Source organism: Lissotriton helveticus, chromosome 6 (assembly GCF_964261635.1).
Source record: "Lissotriton helveticus chromosome 6, aLisHel1.1, whole genome shotgun sequence".
NCBI classification, from domain to species: domain Eukaryota; kingdom Metazoa; phylum Chordata; class Amphibia; order Caudata; family Salamandridae; genus Lissotriton; species Lissotriton helveticus.
Genome location: NC_136067.1, coordinates 886492080 through 886512087, shown reverse-complemented (window position 1 = coordinate 886512087; position 20008 = coordinate 886492080). Strand labels below are relative to the sequence as shown.

At 43.7% G+C, this 20008-nt stretch overlaps 1 protein-coding gene across 1 annotated transcript in view; it reads left to right on the top strand.

Annotated features, from left to right (window-relative positions):
* The window catches only part of LOC144763161 (G-protein coupled receptor family C group 6 member A-like), a 297057-nt gene that overhangs the window by 154755 nt on the left and 122294 nt on the right, over positions 1–20008 (top strand). The window contains exon 2 of the mRNA XM_078648489.1: positions 6371–6671. Within this exon, the coding sequence (XP_078504615.1) occupies positions 6371–6671 (301 nt within the window). The remainder of the gene's footprint in view (positions 1–6370; positions 6672–20008) is intronic.

The following is a 20008-nucleotide window of genomic DNA, read 5'->3' as shown; positions in this document are numbered from 1 at the left end:
AGTTAGTTTGTTCTGGCGAAAGGATTATGGCTTTGGCAGCGATGCATGGACTAATGGGTCATTGGAACATTCTCGAAGCAGCGCTCGACTTCTTGGCGCATAGCTTTCTTGAGAACCCACCGAGTTGTCCTCTGATGGTTATAGAGGCTCCGGTCCTAGAAGAGCACGTATGTTCTTTCCCATTGTTAAATTGGATGGCTGAACTGTTTTCAGATGAAGACGGTGATTTCATTTTGGAGGCTGTTGCTGCATATTTTGCATATTCGGTCTTGCCCTGAAAACTTTCTGAGTTTCTGATCACGGCCCCAGGTTTTATACTGACATAATTATTTTGCAAATTTTGCTTGCATTTTTCACCTACCTGAACTATTGGCTTGTGCACGTAAACACTATAATGACATTTTGTATTTTTTATATGAAGATTTTTTCCTTCATTTTTTAAATTATGACATTGCTCATCGTTCTTGAACTCTGCTTTCATGAAGATGCCCTTATCATATCTTATCTTATCGGTGCTCGGATCATGGGGGGTGTCATATAGTTACTGCTTATCTATATACTGGGTTAAGTTAGCATGAGTTTATTAAATGTTTAAACGCCATTTTTCCTTTTGCTGCTTCTGCACACGACACTTTATTGTTGATTTAGCTTTCAACCTACAAGAGCATTGTGATTTACATGAGAATAATATGTTATTGCTCTGATATCAGCTTTGCTTAGTAAACTATGTCTGTACAGAGAGTGCTGAAGCTTCAAGGATTACTCGACACAGAATTGTTGGGAGGTCTGATCTCCGCACCTATTAGTGCAGCTCCTGCCAAATTCTGGCTTTAGGCGCGTTTTATATTGCTTTGCTTAGAGCACACAAACACACTTGATGCGGTTCGCATGCAGAGAGAGCTGGTGGAAGCTGATGTGATCTCTTCATACTAGGATCTTGAGGTATGGGGCCGCCCTGCTAAAACCCAAAGAGACCTTCATAGAAATTAATATAATATGCTAGTTAGGGAGGGTGAGAATTAGGTGTTGTTAACCCTTATTCATTACAGCATTTTAGTATGCTGTCACCATTTGCTTTTTATGGACTAGTAACTATGTTGATAACTTTGCTTCTGATAATATGTTTCCTTGTATTATCTAAGATACTGCGTTTGAGAAAACGGCATTAGTAAATAAATATTTCAAACGTGCACGTGTCCTCGTTTACTCCACGTTCTGGTTTGAAATGATTGTATAACGAAAGAGTGCTCATGTGTTCCACGTGACCTGAGGTATCGTAAGTTCATGTTCTGGTTTTTCTAAATTATTGGAGGTTTGTTATGACCAATGAGACACTGTAGCTAGCCTGGTAAGGGGATTTTGGGTACTGAGGTGAGTTTTGGGCCACCCTAATTCGCCGAGCTTCCAAATCTCTATGCACAGTTCTGTAGGAGAACAGAATTCCCGCTACAATGTAGAACTCGCTACCTTAATCCTTGATGCAGCACGAGATGTGTTGATAATCCTCATGCAGTTGCGGTGTTGCACTGGATTCCTCCACGTAACTGCAGTGATGTGTCGGTTCCGAGTGCAGCGGTTCTGAAGGTGATGCTCCAGGTTAATCCATGCTGTAGAGGCTATGGGTCAATCTTCTCCACTCATTGGTGGTGTCAATGAGTTGGTTCCTGAAGTGGTGGTTCTGAAGGTGATGCGATGGTTCTCAGTGCGAGGCACTACGGTCCCGTCACTGCTCAGCGTTGATGCATTGAGCCTGATCTCACAGCAGGCGATGCACTGGTTCCTATCTGCGCAACGGTGTTGATCAGGGTCTGGCCGATGCAGCACTTTTACACTCACTTCCAAGGCCCCTGTACTGGGTTGACACACCTTGGCAGTGCAGGACTTACGGCAAGCCTAGATGTGGGTACCGTGCTCTCCATGCCACTGGAGTCAAGCTATCCTGGCTGATGAGGAGTGGAGCCCTGAAAGCGGTCCGAGGATGCATGTTCCAGTCCAGGGAGGACCTAGCCTGGCAGTTTGGGTTGAACTGGTCCCATTGGATGCAGGGTCAAGACTGATTTGCATATGGCTTTGTTCAAACTGGAAAGGCATGGGGAGCCAATAAACAATGGAGTTAAGCCCAGATCTCTGTACTGGGGTGAATGTATGACATTGTTCTGCATTCTGTCCATCAATTGTTCTTTTTAACTTTCTAAAAGTGGCATCTTCAGAATTGCAATTTAAAAGCCAACTTCCCCATAAGTTGTGTTTTTAAATTGTGATTCCAGAGGCTCCAAATTTGGGCAAACCCATCTTTTCCAAATTGGAAATTACACTTATAAAATTGAATAAGGTAATCCCAATGTTATGCTATAGTCGAGATAGGTGTCTTGTAGTAGTGAAAAATTAATTGAAGAGCATTTCACGACCAGGACATGTAAAACTTGAAAGTACATGTCGTACTTTTTAAATACATTGTACTCTGCCTCTGGTCCGTCCAGGACCTACCTTAAGGGTGAACTATATGTAATAAAAAGGAAGGTTTGGACAGTGGCGTACCTAGCGGGAGCGAGGGGAGGCGGACCGCCCCAGGCGACACTGTTTTGGAGGCGGCAAGTGCGGTATTGTGCACGCACGGTGGTGTGGTCGCCACCGGGTCACGTCACTCCGAAGTCAGGCAGTCTTTCTACAGCATGTAGGGCTGGCCCTTGCAAAAGAACATTACAATATAAATAACCCTCCGATGCATTACCGAACCAGGAAATAGCGACGCTGCTGCACTAAGACCATCCTCACCCCCCCCCCCCGGCTTATGGCAAACTCTGAACGCCCCCATGGCAGCAGATCTCACTACTGCATTTTAACCCCCTCGCTGAGCCCCAGAAGCATGCCAGACTGCTGTGTTTTCCGCAGGAGTCATTGCGACCTTGAGGCGGCCCCTTACTGAATAGTAAGTTCCTAATCATATTTCTCTGTTCAATAACATTCTCTTTTAAATTAATAGAGTGATCATTATGATCGTCTTCAGCGGCCTGCTGCCGTGTTTCAAGCAGGAATGTGCCAGGCAGTGATGTGTGATACTGATCCATGCAGCCATGCGTGAAGATGTAAAGAGATTTTTTCAGAGCCTTTGTGTAGGTTTGTTAAAAACCTCACATCTTGGCAAGAACTACAAATATTTCTACTTTCTTATTTCTGTTAGAAAGTTATGACTTTTGCGACAAATTAAACTGCACATTTCTCATTTACCATTAGGAAATTGATCTGTCAAAGAAAGCATTGCAGGAAAGAGGTTGGGCCTGATGTACAATGTTTGCATGATGTGTGAACTGAAGTAAGTGTGCCTGATGTTGGTAACTTGCTATGGCTGCTAACATTTGCTTTATTCCTAGCTGCCTGCCTTGCCCCTATATGTTTCCCTCGTCTTCGTTGCAAAAAAAGTGTCACTCATAGTTGTTGAAATGTTACTCATGATTATGCTGACAATATAAAATGTCACACTAAGCAATCTGAAACCTTGGCAGCTATGTTATGTCCGGCCTGCTGTTGTTACCTGTACTTCTGGTGCCAGCTGCGCCCCTCCACGTGCACAAACCATGAGCTGAACATTGCAGGCATTGCCCTGCAACTGCAGAAACGTAGACATGGCTGCCGGTTGTACAGTGGGGTGTCGGAGAACATTCCATAAAGTATAGAACCCTGCGAATGCTGTTAATTTCTATGTTTTTATTTCTTTATTTAAAATGTTATACCATACGCAGACGACGTTAACGTACTGTACAGTTATTTTTTTACAAAAAAAATTGAGAAATTAGTCCAAATAATAGACATACATATTTACAAAGAAATGTTCAGGAGGACGTCAGAGCATTTTGCAATTTGTAGATACGTATTCTGAGAATGCATCCAAGTCATACAATCCATGTTAGCAAAGATGTGTTGTCTTATAGTGAACGTTAAGTCGTCAGTTTGTTCTTCACACTACAATATTTGATTTAAGAATTGCACTGCATATGTGGGGGTGCAGGTGCTGGAGAGAGCTGCAATTAAATATCACAAACGTAAGTGTTAGTATGGTGGCAGTCTGTGTGTTCTACTTTGTACTGCCGGTCACCGGTGTATTTAACTGCGTAGCCTTGGACCGTGTCATGTATGTGCATGTAACTTGCATGATCGAAGTATCTATTAGCGGCAATACTACATGTCTCTTGGTCCTTTTTCCCCAGCCCCATCCCCCCCTCCCCAGGGGCGGCAATCTGAGGGATAGCCCCGGGCGCCACAAGCTCTAGCTACGCCTCTGGGTATGGACCTGGCGAGTAGGTTAACTTGCCAGATCGACGTGGCAGTTTAAATCTGCACATACAGGCTTTGCAGTTGCAGGCTTTAGATGTGTTTAAAGGACTACTTCAGTGACTGGCACAATTAGTGCTGTAAGCCCACTAGTAACATTTGATGTACAGACCCTGGGTACACGTAGTGCACTTTACAAAGGACCTCTAAGGAAATAAAATATGCCAATGGTGGATAAACCAATGCTACATATTTTTAAGTTAAAAGCCAATGCATTTTAGCACAAATTAGCAGTGATTAAATGTTCAGATTCCTAAAGCCAGCAAAACGAAGTCAGCAAAAACAGGAGGTCACAAGGCAAAAGGTTAGGGGAAACCACAGCAAGGATGCCAGGTCTAACAATTACCTATGTCTGAGCTATATAGTGAAAAAAGGAGCTGTAGCTAGAATACAGCCCTGCTTAAGACCATTCTCAAATGTAATTTTGGAGAGAGGTGCAATCTGTCTGCTAACTTTCTTTGTATCCAAGAGTTCAAATGTAATGCGATGGTGCTTTGACCAAAGGCGGTTGAGATTAACCTTGCCAAAGGCGGATGAAAAATCCACAAAACAGACATATAGTTGCTACAATGTTGTTGGCAGTCATGCATCCTTCTCTGAACCCTGTTTGGTAGGCCGGCAGTAAGTCATAGATGTTATCCATTCTGGTAGGTGTGACAATATGTATTTTGCCAAATGTTTGCCCTCATCATCTAAAAGCGCAATTTGGAGAAAATTGGCTGTATCTTTTATACTTTCTTTTTTGTGAACTAATTGTATTGTCAATCCTTGCACTACGGCTGGTATCTCATTGGACAGCAGGGCATGATCAAAAACTGGTTTTAGTGTTCTGCTTAATCACGTAGGATTCTGCAAACTCAACAACAGGGCTTGTGAATACCTAAACCATATATTTCTGATTTAGAACTACTTGTCAAAGCAATGTTCTCCATTTGCACACTGCTACAAAAACATTTTTGTAGCAATTGCAGGTAAAGATTTGAAACAGAATGCTGAAGTATTAGTAAGGTCCTGTGCTTCTAACGCAGATTTCTGCATGGAAGGCAAAAAGAAAACAAATGCATTAGGTCAACATTCCTGATATGTATGACTTTTTCTGTGGGAGTAAAAGTGAAATAAACGCCCATATGACCTATGAGAATATAGCCCATATAAAATTTCTATGACTATTGACCGAGACTGAGGTATTCCACTCAGTTCTTTAAACATTTTTACTTTCAAATAACTGTCAACATGTCACTTATTGAGCCAGTGTCAAAGGACTCAAGTAGTTAAATAAACACCACTTTCACATATTTTCTTCCTCTGAGGCAATGAGTATCTCAATAGATTAGTGGGAGCGGACCAGTGGAGTTAAAGAGGGATAAACAATCACCGAAAATGACTTCAGAGATGCAAAAAAAGGCAGACATGTTTCTCACTTCTTCAGCTATTCAAATGCTTGCAGAGCAGACTCTGCAACATTACAACAGCACCATTCCTCCAAAATCAGACTATCAACATGAAGGTCCAATGCTAGGCAGCCATCATCATCTAATAAGTTCACTAAACCGATTACTTAGCAATGACTTCAGTGTTGAAGTTAATTTTGTATTCAAATATTAGCTTTATTGTGAGTTAGTAAGTGTGTAAGGTGTGTTTGAGTGGGGGGGCAGGAAAATCAGAAGGCAAGTATGAGGGTGCATGATTGTCTGCGGACATTGGATTTATGTGCAGGTGGATAATATGGAGATTTGATAGATCAAGATGAGCAATCAGACATTTGGTCAATAGTCACTGGGGTAGTCTTGGGTTTTTAAATGAGTGATGTCATTGGCATGGCATATACGATTTATTCAGTCATGTCATTAATAGTGTAATTTATTATGTCACCTATGATTTCATATATGAGGTCACAAACAGTATTGGGGGAAGTTTAGATAGCCTAGTTAAATGTAAAAGCCTTGTAAAACACAAGTTAATGCCTCAACTGTTGTGAAATGTAATGAGATCCTACACTATTAAAATTAAATGGTGGCTGTCCTTTTTTATTTCACTCTAGGTTTGATTTTGTGAGTGCCACACAAGCTCTATCTATGATGTATACAATTGAGAAAATCAATAATTCAACCTTGCTTCCGGGAATCAAATTGGGATATGAAATTTATGATACATGTTCGGATGTTTCAAAAGCGATTGATGGGGCAATGAGAATAATCACTGAATCTAATTCTTCAAATGAGAACAGCACAAATACAGTTTGCAGCAAATATGAGCCAGTTGTGAAAGCTGTTGTGGGCGAGAGATATTCAGAAATTTCAGCTTCAATTGCTCAGCTCTTCAGTCTTTATTTAATACCACAGGTAAGAACATCACACTGTATTCAATTTAGAAGTGCAAGAGTTGTTTCCTCTTCTTGTTATGATCAAGCAAATACATATGCTCTTCTAGGACAACCTGTAGAACATGGATAGCAAGCGATGTCATGGAGGGTGTGTGGCCGGGACAATGTTGCTTTTCCTTAGAGCGAATATGGGAAGTGTTGTGTTGACCATTGAGATGTGGTTATCGTGTTATCGGACACAGCACCTGGCAATGAGATGTGTGAGGGTATGTTAGAGATAGACTTGCATACTATAATTATAATAAAGACTAACCAGCTTTGTCATAGATGCAGAGTGATGCAAAACAGTGGATGGTCGGGGAAGGCCAGTTGATTCATACCTTGACATGCGCTGATCAGAGATGCTGTTGAATGAGTAAAATGTTACCAAAAGGGCAAGAATGGGAATTGGTGACATAAGCAGTAGCCAAGCCCCATTTTATGTATTTATATATTTCTTGAAGGCAATAACACTGTCTATTGCAGAGCAAATGCACCACTTGAGAGATTAAGGATGTAGAAGAGCAATCAACGCCAGCAACCTGAGCAGAAACTACACAAACTTTAAAAGACCGAGATTACACCTACTCCTACAAGCCTGTAGTATGTCATATTTTTGATAAGAGGTTCACACCCCACCCCTTTCTCAAGCTCTCAAAGTCACCAGTCAGGCAAGCCCTAGTTGGCTCACAGCTCATCTCACAGCTAAAGCTGTCCCTACGCATGCAAGAGTGAGAGACAAATCCCTTGGAAGGTTGATCCTGAAAAAGGCAGGTACAGAGGCTCATTGTAAGTCGTATGGACTATGGTAATGCCTTACTAGCCACTATCAATGAAGACCTGCTTTCAAAACTTCAGATTTTGCAGAACACTACTGCTAGACTTATTTTGAATCTCCCATCAAGAACCCCTTCAGCCCGAGACTGAAAATTCTTCTTTGGCTCCCGGTGAAAAAAAGAGCTTGCTTCAAAATGATTTGCCTTGCCCACAAGAGCCTATATGGAACCGGACCAAGCTATTCAGCTAACAAATTGAATTGGTATCATCCAAGCAGACCATTAAGATCCAGTACTAAACAGCTTCTTGCCCCTCGACAAATTTGCACAGCAAGAAATGGTGGTCGATCTTTTTCTTTTCTTGCACCTGCCCTCTGGAACAAGCTTCCGTCCCATCTTCTATCCATTTCCAATCACAAGCACTTCGGCAAGGAATTATAAACGTGGTTATTTGACCATCAATAACTGCTAAATTTGACCTCCATTTGACATGGAGTCTCCTAAAGCCCCATGAGACCTTTTTGGTGATTTGTGCACTCAATAAATTCCCCTGACTTTGACTTTGCCCTAACAGTGCAAGAGTGCATCAGCTTGCCCTGTGTCAGCCTACTGGCCTCACCCATCTATCTGTGCCCAATACGTTCTATGGATTTTAGAGACCCTTGTACTTGTCATTTTCCTGACCTTCTAGAATTTCCTTCCAGAACAACTTCCACTTTAATTATTAGTACTGAATGATTTTTCCGACTATAAAAAAACAATGTGGTTGAAGGAGACTTTCCCTGCTTCTTTTATTTAGTCTAAGACAGCAGCATTTGGGGTGCAGTATATCAGCTGTGGTGAGACTGGGAAACAGCCCAGCTAGGAGTGGAACAAAACATCCTGTCAGGCAGAATAGCTGCAAAGGAAAGTGATTGGTATCCCTCTGACTCAGGTGTTTTTGTGGAAAGGGAACCCTACATGCTAAAATAACCTGCAAAGCAGGATGTTCAAGATTTCTCTTCCAAGTGTAGAATCCCTGTTGCTGGCTGTCTCACCCTTCTCTGGCTTGGTGTTTACGAGCAGCGTAAAACCCAAAAGGGTTCCCCCTCGCAAGAAAAGCAATTAATAGACCAGGCTGAGGACTGAGAAAAAAAGGAGAACAAAATACAATACAAAAAGGTCCCTCTATTATATATACGATGTCACAATAGTATTAAATCACACAGCCAAAGACCCGGATCACACTTTATAGCTTTGTGGCACATTGCATGATTGTTATTCATATTACATACCGCGCCTTCTTGTGTTTTTTTTTTTACAACTTGAATTTCATCATTTACATTTTAACACATATTTTACCAAAATACACATATTGACATACACCATTTATCACAGAATCTATCTAGTGTAGAAAAATCGCAGATTATCATAATTTCTAAACAGGTTTTTTCAGACTTCCCCTTTCATCCCTTCTGTTTCACACACTTCTCTAACATACCATAACAGTCAATAACAGTATGAAAGGCATTCTTGGTACCCACACTCATGTACTACATTATCTTAGCACTTTAGCTTTACATCTTTATGAAAAAACATATGCTGTTAATCTTTCTTGAACCCGGTCTAATGGAAAATACTCAGAGATGCTGTCCTGTTAAAACCAATCAGAAAGGATTTTAGAAAGACTCTGAAGAAGTAAGGTTATGAGGACAAAGGATGCAGGAGGCCCACAGGATAACGGATGGTACAGGACGTAATAAGTCCCTCCACACATCCTTTAAGATTATCTAACAGACACCTAACAGTCCCCCGTTCGAATTCCTGCTGGTAAGCTGTAGTAACTCTAACACAGTAGTACTCATAAAAGATAAAGATTACAACATGAGCATATAATGAAAAGTTACCTCAATGGTGTTTTCTATCTTTCCAACGTCCGTTGTGATGGAGCCTGTCAAACGACTGTCCTAGTCCCACAGAGACATCCCCACATCTTGGAAGAATCTGTTGAGATAACAAACAAATACTGTAAAAGACTGTCCTTTTTCCTACGGAGACGGCTGGTTGCTAAATATGACTACCTGATGCTCCACGCCAACCAAAACCCAAACCCATATGGCTGATAGCAGCAGACATGGGTGTTCTGTTCGCACGGTCGAGCTCCAGCCGTGGCTCTGAATGTGTATCGGCTAGGTGGTGCATGCAAAAGAAGCACACAAACACGTAGTAGTGGGGTAATGACTAACTAACTCGGCAACGCCCCAAGTTCCTTTATTATAAGGCTCAGGTCCCCATGTCACAGTCGTGACTATCTGGACCGTCGTATGAACGGGGAGTTGCAGAAACACCCTCTAATGGGTGACCACATTAGCTGGCTCATCAGGGCCCACCTAACATTCCTCCTAAACCAACAAAAAAAAAACACCAAAAAGCAGCACCAGAGAACAATGACTCAAAATACATTTTCACTTCACCAACTTTGTTCAGTACACTACAAAGTTCTTTAAACGAGACGACTTGTCTGGACAGAGTCGAAGCTGGTTACTCTCTGCACCTCCTCGTCTGACACCGTCCTCACGCCTCTGAGATTCTTCCAGGCTATGTAACGTGTCTCTCTCCACCAACCCACATGGTGACCCCTCTGGCGGACAGGCAATTCCCCTTCCAGACGGCCTCGGACTTGGAAACTCAAGACTGCCAAATCTTCCACAAGCCTCGGACTCATCATCCAACATCAATTCTGGATCACTCAGGATCTTAGGACCCCTGATTGGCTGCTGCCAGGAGTCTGTCAAGACTTGAACAAGTATACATTCCTGGTTATGGTTGCTCCATCCTTCATCACAGTGATCCTAGTCCCCCGCACTTTCTGGACTGTTCAGGGCTCATATTCAAAAGGCAGACTAAACTTCCCCCGGGGTATTGATTCCTCACCATAACAGTATACCAAACTTTTAATTAGCTCTGCCTAGCTCCATGCTTCCTGGGAACTTGTTCATTTCTCAGCCTACTTTTCTGTAGCATTTCCGCCACCTGCTCTTGTTTGGCTGACACTACTTCAAGGTACAGAATCTCATCTCCAACTGGTCGGTTCATGAACAAAGACATCGGACTAACTTGGGTGGTGGAGTGAGGGTTCATCCGATACTCTCGTGGGAAAGTGTAAAGAGTATACGCCTGCATTCCTGATGGTCTTGTTAGGAGTGCGCATGAAGCGCTCCACCTCTCCGTTGGCTTGAGGCCATAGGGGGTGTGACCTTTCGGTGATGAATGCCCCTGGATCATAAATGCTCTTGAAATTCTTGGCTTGAGAAAAGAGCACCATGATCAGTGCGCAGTTCTTTAAACAATCCATGTGTAGCCATGAATTTCTTGAAAAGAGGAATGCTCTGGCTGGCGATGATAGACTCCATAATTTTAACCTCAGGATATTTCAAGAAATCATCAATAACCACAAACATATGACGCCCATCGGGGAGACTTCCGAAATCTGCACTGGCTCGATGCCAAGGAAAAGGTGGAATATCTTCAATAATGATGGGCGCCAGCAGAACTGCAGGACCTGTTGCATGAAAAAGCAAGCACCGGCTCGCCACTTGTTCCACGAGGCCATCCAGACTGGGGAACTACACCTTGCGTCTTAGTATGGACTTCGTCTTGATGACTTCCTGCTAGGCTAAATGCACCAGATCAACTGCCCTTTGTTGCAAACATCCTGGAATCACCAGTCTATGACCTCTTATCAGGCAACCTTATGGAGATATTATCAACTCATTCCTCACATTGTGTAGAGACAGCAGTGCTGATCCCACCTCTTCAGTGAGATAGATGGTTTTGTCTAGCAGGGTGTTCCCATTTCCTGATCTCATAGCAGGAATGCAGAGTTGTATGCATTCATCTGTTTTGGTGCTTCAATGATTTCCTTCAATGAGATAGGGAGTGGCCTGGACCTTTCCACCATCAGACGGACATATTCCTCCACCTCCTCTGCATCCATTTCCTTGATCTTGGTGGCAGGACAGGCATGCCTAGAGAGATAGTCTGCAGGGTTTTGAGTTTCTAGACGGAAAACCACTGTGAAGTGATCATCTTGCAGTTGAAGAATCCATTTCTCAATTCGAGGTGGAGGTTTAGATGATGACCCCATGAACAATAGAATAAGAGGCTTGTGATCTGTGTACAGTAGGCTGTCCATAAGGGTAGAAATGAAAATCGTGGCAGCTCCAGTGGATAGCAATGGCCTCCTTTTTCAAAGTGTGAATATCTCTGTTCTGTCATCGTCAGCGCTCGGCTGGCATATGCCACCAGGGCCCATTCCCCGTTGCCCTGCCGTTGAGAGAGTACCACTCCAAGTCCGGTGGGGCTCACATCAACTGATAGCTCGGATTCCATGGCTGGGTCAAAATAGACTAAGGTGGTGTCTGCTGAAAGGGCGTGTTTCATGGCCTGAAAAGTGTTCTCCTGTTCCGGTCCCCAGTTACATGCAATATTAGATTTGACCAACTCCCTCAGTGGAACAGTAGGGTCGTTAAGTTTGCAGATGAACGGGCCACAGTAGTTCACCATCTCCAAAAAGCTTCTTACGCCGGTTAAGTTGGTGGGGGCAGGGGCTGCTTGGATATCCTGGACCTTTAGGGGGTCTGGTGACACCCCTTTTTGAGAGAAATGGTAGCCAAAAAACATATTTCCTTTTTAAGGAAGTCACACTTTCTCTATGGAGCGTTAATCCATTGAAATACAGCCTTGTGTCAGTCAAAATGCTCCTCCAATGTGGGGGCGTGAACAAGAATGTCATCACTGACAATGAACACTCCTTGGAGGCCGGAAAGTACGCCCCTGATTGTGTCTTGGAAGACCTCTGCAGCACTGGAGTGTCCAAAACTGAGGCACATCTACCTTCTTAATCCCAAATGAAAAAGTGATGATGATCCAGGAGACTGGATCCAGCATCAATTTGTGATATCCGGCTCTTAGATCAATCTTGGAGAACCATTTCAAACCACTGACCTCAGCCACTATATCATCAACTGCAGGAGTGATGTGTCATTCTTGCTTTACGGCAAGGTTGGGAAGACGCATATCTATGCATATTCATACCTCTCCAGGCTGCTTTGGTTTGAGGGCAACCACTTTTGGAGACACCCAGGGAGTCAGGCTATCTACCTTTTGTAACAATATTAGCCTGCTTCAGTTTGAAGATTTCCTACTCCACCTTCGGCCAAAGGTGGAAAGCCACCCTTTGGTGTTGTAAAGCCACTGGTTGAATTGACTCGTCAATGTGAAGCTTTATCAGCCGATCTTTCAAGCAGCCAATGTCTTCAACTAGCAGTGCAAACTGGGTCATCAAGTCATCCACACTTTCTTGATGCATGCTGAGTGCGAATGCAACAAGCTGGAGGGGTTCGGCAGTCCGGCAACTCAGCAACATCCCTTGGCCTCCTTTAGTGTCGTACACTTTGGTCCTTGTTGATCGAGACCCATGCGCAACTTCTGCTGTGAACACTCCCGCCAGGAGGAGTGGATTGTGGATCCATAGGCATAGACTTCTCTCAGGACCTGCTCTTTTGTCGATAAGTGCTTGCACTCAGTGGCCCTCGACCATGATGCTACACTTTGGAATGTATTTTTGCAGATATCCCCCCGGTTGCAAGGCATGGATGACATGAACAGCTCCTTCAACATCATCGTCCATGCCTCCTTCCTCTATGGGACTGTCATTGGTATACACCTTGTTAATCGACTTCACTCTAGGATTCCTGCAGAGCAGCAGAGTTTTGCAAAATGATTCATCTTGTTGCAATTTGAACATCTTTTACCATATGCAGAACAAGGACCCTTGTGCAGGAAGGGACAGCTTCTTGCACAAAAGCAATTACTAGAGGCGGTTTCCTCTTTCTATGTATGCTGCTGAATGCAGCCCACATAGAATGGGGAAAAACAAAGAGATATAATGTTATTTTTCCTCGTTGTTCCTCCCCTATGTCTCCTCTGGGGAGGCATAGACTTTTGATGCATTCCCAGGTTTACAACTTGTAAATCTGGGAAAGTGTAAAATGCCATGGGTGTTACGTGGGAACACCCACCACAATGCCTATGGCATGTCTCCCCATCATAGTGTGATGCAACATACTGACTTCCAGGGCGTTGCCTCACTCCATATCTGAAAGGCCATCAAAAGCCAAGCATGGTGCCTTTACATGGCCTTATAGATATGGCTAAACGCTGTGCGCCACAAAAAGTGACGTTCTGGCAAGCGCTCTGATACCCTCTTGGGTCACGTTCGCGCTATATAAAACTTTATAAATAAAATAAATAAATAAAACACAAATAAAAATATTCAGCCTATGGGCCACACACACTGGTCAGGCTGCAGTAGCTGGGCATTCTAAATGCAGTTTACCTAAAGTTCCAAGCATAGGAAGTGCGCCTGGCTCTGTTATAGTACTATCTCCAGTCCATTCAGCTGCCCATTTAAACCGTTCATACAAAGAGGATCATGGATTGCAAGCATATGAAGCAGCCAGACTTTTCCTCCCTCTGCATGTCATGATGAAATATAGAGTGAGGAACATTACTGTGCGCCTATTCCATTATGTGATATGCCACTTGAGGCTTATGACAACAGGCATAACATTTAGTGATGAGGGGATCAACCCCTAGCACTACTGCAGCGAGTGACTATTGGCTGCATGCTAATGTGCAACACCAAACGTTTGTGGCGTACAGCATCCAGCAGCACTTACTGGGCACTTCTCACCTATTGCAGTAGCCCCTCCCAACCTACCTAGATGCTGTCAAAGACGGCCAGCAGTGCTGGCTCCTGAACAGCTTTCCTCTGATTAGGGATTGTCAGCTTCACATTCCCAAATGGGTTTGGCTGCACTCCAGTGCAGTCCACTGATCTTACCACCAGATGGCAGCATCACACCACAAACAAAAAATAATTATGCCTGTGAGAGAAGTCAAAGCAGTCACGTTGGTGAATACAATTAAGTACCAAGGAGAAACAGCCTTTATTTACAACAATGCCTGAACCCCTCGTGTCATCATCACACAGGCTTTACAATGTATGCATGCGTCTTCACCACACATGCCTTTGCCATGCAGACTTTTGCAAAATGCCTTTATCAGACATGCCTTCACAATCAATCAATCAATCAATCAATCAATCACAGCATTTATATAGCGCACTACTCACCCGGAGGGTCTCAAGGCGCTAGGGGAGGGGGGGGGGTCCGCTACTGCTCGAACAGCCAGGTCTTGACAATGAAAATTTTAGATTGTATTTCCTAAATGTAACCTGTAACCTTTGAGAGTGGGTGTGTAAGTGGTTGTAAAGGTTTGTGAGTGGGTGCCTGAGTGGATTTATGAGTCAGTGAGTGGGTGTGTCAGGGACTGTATGAGTTTTTGGGTGTGTGAGAAGCCAGGTGGGTGTGTGAGTGGGTTTGTGAGTGGCTTTGTGGGAGTGTGAGTGAGCTTTTGAGTGGCTGTATGCAAACAATGATGGGGCAGCATGGGCTCCCTCAACCTCCAGGGACCACCACCTCCCTAGGCCAAAAAAACACCTAATGGGGGGACAACGCATTCCCTTGCCCCCTGGGATCAGCACCTCCCTGGGCCAAATACCTTAAAAACAATGGGAGAGGGGCTGTGCAGGCTGTTCTTGGCCCTTGGGACTATCATCTCCCTGGGGCAAGTACTTGAAAATCAAAGGAGTGGGGCTACCGGCCCCCTCCTGGATCCAATAATGACCCTGGGGATCGACAGCCCCAGGGCCGGCTACTGCTTTGTTCTGGGGTACCCTCCCCCCGAGATATCTGTTTGCTTTAGCTTGGCGGGAGATCACAGCTCCTGCCACGCTAAAATAAACACTCTGCTTCCAGCGGGCGGGACGTGTCATAGAGTTCCTGCCAGCTGGAAGCGGAGGTTTCATCTCTTTCCCTGCCCACAGACATGCGTGCAAGGAAAGAGATGAAACAATTGCTCCTGCATGGAGGGAGCTGCCTTTCCAGAAGCTTCCTCCGTACTGTAGCAATTCGGGCTCCCACAAGAGGCAGGAAGCCCGCGGGGAACGGAGGGACCTTGAGGCTTCCCCCATGGTCCTGGAAAAAAGAGCAGAAGGAGGCAAAATAAAGGTGAGAAACGAGTAGAAAGGGCAGAATAAAAGGGCCGAAATGAGCAGAAAGGCAAAATAAAGGTCAGCAATGAACAGACTGGGGTACAATAAAGATGAGCACCAAGCAGAAAGAGGCAAAAAAAGGCAACACTTAAGCAGAAAGAGGCAAAATAAAGGTCAGCAGTGAGCAGAAAGAGGCAAAATAAAGGTGAGAAAGGAGCAGAAAGATGCGAAATGATGATCAGAAGAGAGTAGAAAGAGGCAGAATGATAGTGAGAAATGAGCAGAAAGAGGCAAAATAAAGGTCAGCAATTAGCAGAAAGAGGCAAAAAAGGTGAGAAATAAGCAGAAAGAGGCAGAATAAAGGTCAGCAATGAGAAGAAAGAGGAAAAATAAAGATGAGAAAGGAGCAGAAACATGCAAAATGATGATCAGAAGGGAGCAGAAAGAGGCAAAATAAAGGTGGGAAACAAGCAGAAAGATGCAGAATAAAGGTCGGAAATGAGCGGAAAGAGGCAGAATAAAGGGCAGCAACGATCATAAAGGCAAAATAAAGATGAGAAATCAACAGAAAGAAAAATAAAGGTGAGAAAGGAGCAGAAAAGGGCAAGCTAAAGGTCAGAAATGAGCGGAAAGAGGAAAAATAGAGGTCAGAAACAAGCAGAAAGTGGTAAAATGGAGGTCATAGCAGCAAGACTAAGAATAAAGTTCAGAAATGAGCAGAAAGAAGCAGAAAATTGGTCAGCAGCAAGCAGAAAGAGGCAAAATAAAGGTGAGCAATGAGCAGAAAGAGGCTAAATAAAGGTGAGAAATATGCAGAAAGAGGCAAAATAAAGATCATTAACGAGCAGAACTTTGCAAAATAGAGGTCAGAAATGAGCAGAAAGAGGCAGAATAAAAGTCAGAAACAAGCAGAAATAGGCAAAATGCAGGTGAGAAATGAGCAGAAAGACGCAGAGTAAAGGTCAGAAACAAGCCCAAAGAGGCAAAATAGAGGTCAGTAATTAACAGAAAGAGGCAAAATAATGGTTGGAAGTGTGCATAAAAAAGGCAGAAAACTAGGAGAAAATTAGCAGAACCCACTTAGGCAAGAATAGGACGTCTTTGTCCCCTCAGCACCCAAGAGGACTCCAACCGGTAGTGTGCCAGGAGGCCCCTTTTCAGAGTTGTTGAGAAAGGAGATGGGACCCCCAATGAGGTCTTAGCAATCCCACTATGGGCGGATTGCTTGTGGAAACAATAGGGGTTCTTGGCCCCCAACAACCCTCCACATCCAAGGGAAGTTCATCCCCCAACCAGTAGTGCGCCAGGAGCCTCTTTGCTGAGTGGTTGAAAAAGGGGGTGGCACCCACGATGAGGTCTCAGCAAACCTGCTGTAGTCAAAAATAGGGTTCTTGGCCCCCATTGAACCTCAGCACTCAAGAGGAGTTCGTCCCCCAACCAGTGGTGCTCTAGGAGTCCGCTTTGCAGAGTGGTTGAAAAAGGGGACAGGGTTTCTGACGAGGTCCCAGCACTCCCGCTGTAGGGAACTTACTTGTGACAACAATAGCAGGCAGGGGGACTTCATCCCCCAAACAGTAGTGCACCAGGAGGAGCATTTGCAGAGTGATTGGGAGAGGGACAGGGCCTTTAAAGAGGACTCAGCAGTCCTCTTGTGAGGGACTTACTGGGGTAACGAAAGGGGTTCTTGGCACCTAACTACTCTCAGCATCCAAGGGGACTTAAATAGGATGGCAACGATACAGAGTGAAACTTCGTGAGCTACACCCAAACCTTGCTCAAAGAGGAAAAATAAAGGTCATTAAAGAGCTGAAAGAGGCAAGATAAAGGTCATAAGTGAGCAGAAAAAAAGGCAGAAAATGAACAGAATCAACTCAGGCACTCATGCACACACTCACAGAATAACTCAGACACTCACGCACCCACTTACATACCTAGTAAAACACTCACTCACACACCCACTGAGACACTCATGCACTCACACACTCACTCTCAAAGGCTACAGGTTACTGTTAGGAAATTCGCACAACAAATTCAAGCAGGAGGATCCTAGGGAAATTTAAAGACCTGTAAAGGATTATGACCCCGATGTAGGTAATTTTGAAATTCCAAATTCTTAATACCGAATTTTACCAATTCGGTGTTAAGAAATCGGAATTTCAGATGTAGGTAAGAATTCTGTATTTTTGACCGAATCCTTAATGTTTGTTATTACCGATTCGGTAATTGAGATTCGGTAATAATGAATACCTACCCATTCATTCCTATGGGTTTGTAGGCCCATAGGAATGAATGTGAAGACATTCGGTATTACCGATTCGATATTACCGAATCGGTAATACCGGGAGTTATTTCAAGGGTGCCAGGGTGCCCAAAGGACACCCTGTTGCACCCCTGGAATGTGCAGGTGTGCACATGTGGCACACATGCATGCACTAAGGGAATGGATGTGTGCCACATGGCACTTCAAAAAAAGCAAGAAAGTTATTTTTTAAAGGAATTCGGTAATTTACCACCAACTTGAATTTGGTGGTAATTACAGATTCCTTAAAGCCCAAAAGCACTCTTTTATGTGCTTTCTACATTGCATTTAAGGAATCAGTGTTACAGATTCCTTAAATGCAAAGCCAATAAGGAATCGGTATTAAGGAATCTGTATTTACCGATTCCTTATTACCGATTTCTTCCTTACATCAGGAATGGCTAAATACCGGTCGGTAACGGTGAAATTTACTGAATTTCACCGTTACTGACCGGTATTTGGGCCACCTACATCGGGCCCTATATCCCCAAATAATCTTAGACTGAAAAACACGCACAGAATCTTTGGGTCTACTATGGATAGAATGTTGAAGAACATTTTTTTCTTTTTAATTCTTTTAAATAAGCCACAGACCATAACACACAGATCTAAATGTGGGAAATTCCCTTTTTAGGACGTCCTGAAAAGGGAATTTCTCACTATCCTAAAAAGGGAATTTCCCACTATGACACACAGACCTAACTGTGGGAAATTCCCTTTTTAGGACATCCTAAAAAGGGAATTTCCCACTATAACACACAGACCTAACTGTGGGAAAATCCCTTTATAGGACATCCTAGGAAGGGAATTTCCCACACTCTGTGGCTTATTTAAAAGAATTTAAAAAAATTGTGTTCTTCAACATTCTATCAATAGTAGACCCAAGGATTCTGTGCGTGTTTTTCAATACTGTTAGGAAATAACATTTAAAAAATGCCCTGAAAAAAACTAAAGTTACAGGTACAATATGTTAGGAAAAAGAATTTTAAAAAATGTTAGAAATTCACTGAAAAAACAAAACAAAGGTTACATGGATGTTATAGTTATGAAATAAAATAGTTAGCCTAAGGGCAAAGTTCCTTCAGTCTTATGCATTTCGGGCTTCCCAGCCCTTGGTCACAGGCCATTGCATGAAAAAAAGGCAAAGCTCTTCAAATGCATTAATTACCGTATTTAAGTGCAGGTCCCGCCCTCAGTGGGCCTCCAGTTAGTTAAAGTGCATGCTGGTAATCATAGTCCGTTACTCTAACAATTACTCCTTCTGTAGGTTTGTCTTTCATAAATTTAATCATTCAAACGTCCACTGCCCCAGAGTGGGCATTCCTAATACCACCTTGCTGAATAGATTTAAATTATATTGACAAAATCCACAGCCCATCGTTCTGACTGTGACTGTAAATTATAGTCACACAGACCCGCTCCATAACACAGTGGTGTGTCAATTTGAAGCCCCAGCGGCCACCACCTCCCCGGGGCTACAATTGAACATTTAAATGATGGCCATGTGGGGCACCAGGGTTCCAGGAACACAAGCTCCCCAGGGGGCTACACGGATTGCCTCCCTTGACGTAAAAGGCTCCGGGGACCGCCATCTTTCGGGGTCCAGCTTGTACACAGAGAAGGAGGGGGCCACCTGGCCCCCCTTCTGGAGCCATATATGGCCCTGCCAACCCCCAGGGTCAGCTGCTGATATGCCTCAGTGTACAACGTGGCCCTCCTCCCCATATTCATTAGAAATATGCAAAGGCATAGCTGCCAAGTTGTCAGGTTGCACATGTGTGACATTTCTGTGTTTTCTGTGTGCTTATGTGTGATATTCCAATGAAAGGTGTGATATTTTGAGTGACCCTTTAACATAAGCACAAAAAATAGCAGTTATGTCCCCGTAAATAAGTAAATTTCAGAAATTAGCCCAATTTCTGCAGGGTAATACAAACCTCTCCCCAGAGCACACGTTAGTCTACCACAAAAAGTCTACTCAAATTATTGACCCTTGATTTGAAGTAATATCATTAAAAATGGTCTCAATAATGGCCGAACAAGGGGGCCTGGTTTGCTGTGAAGGAAAATGGCCCTTCCTAGAGTGGCTCTGTAACTTTTTCCCCTTAATCCCTCGCAAGTCTGTATAAAATTAGACTGAAAAG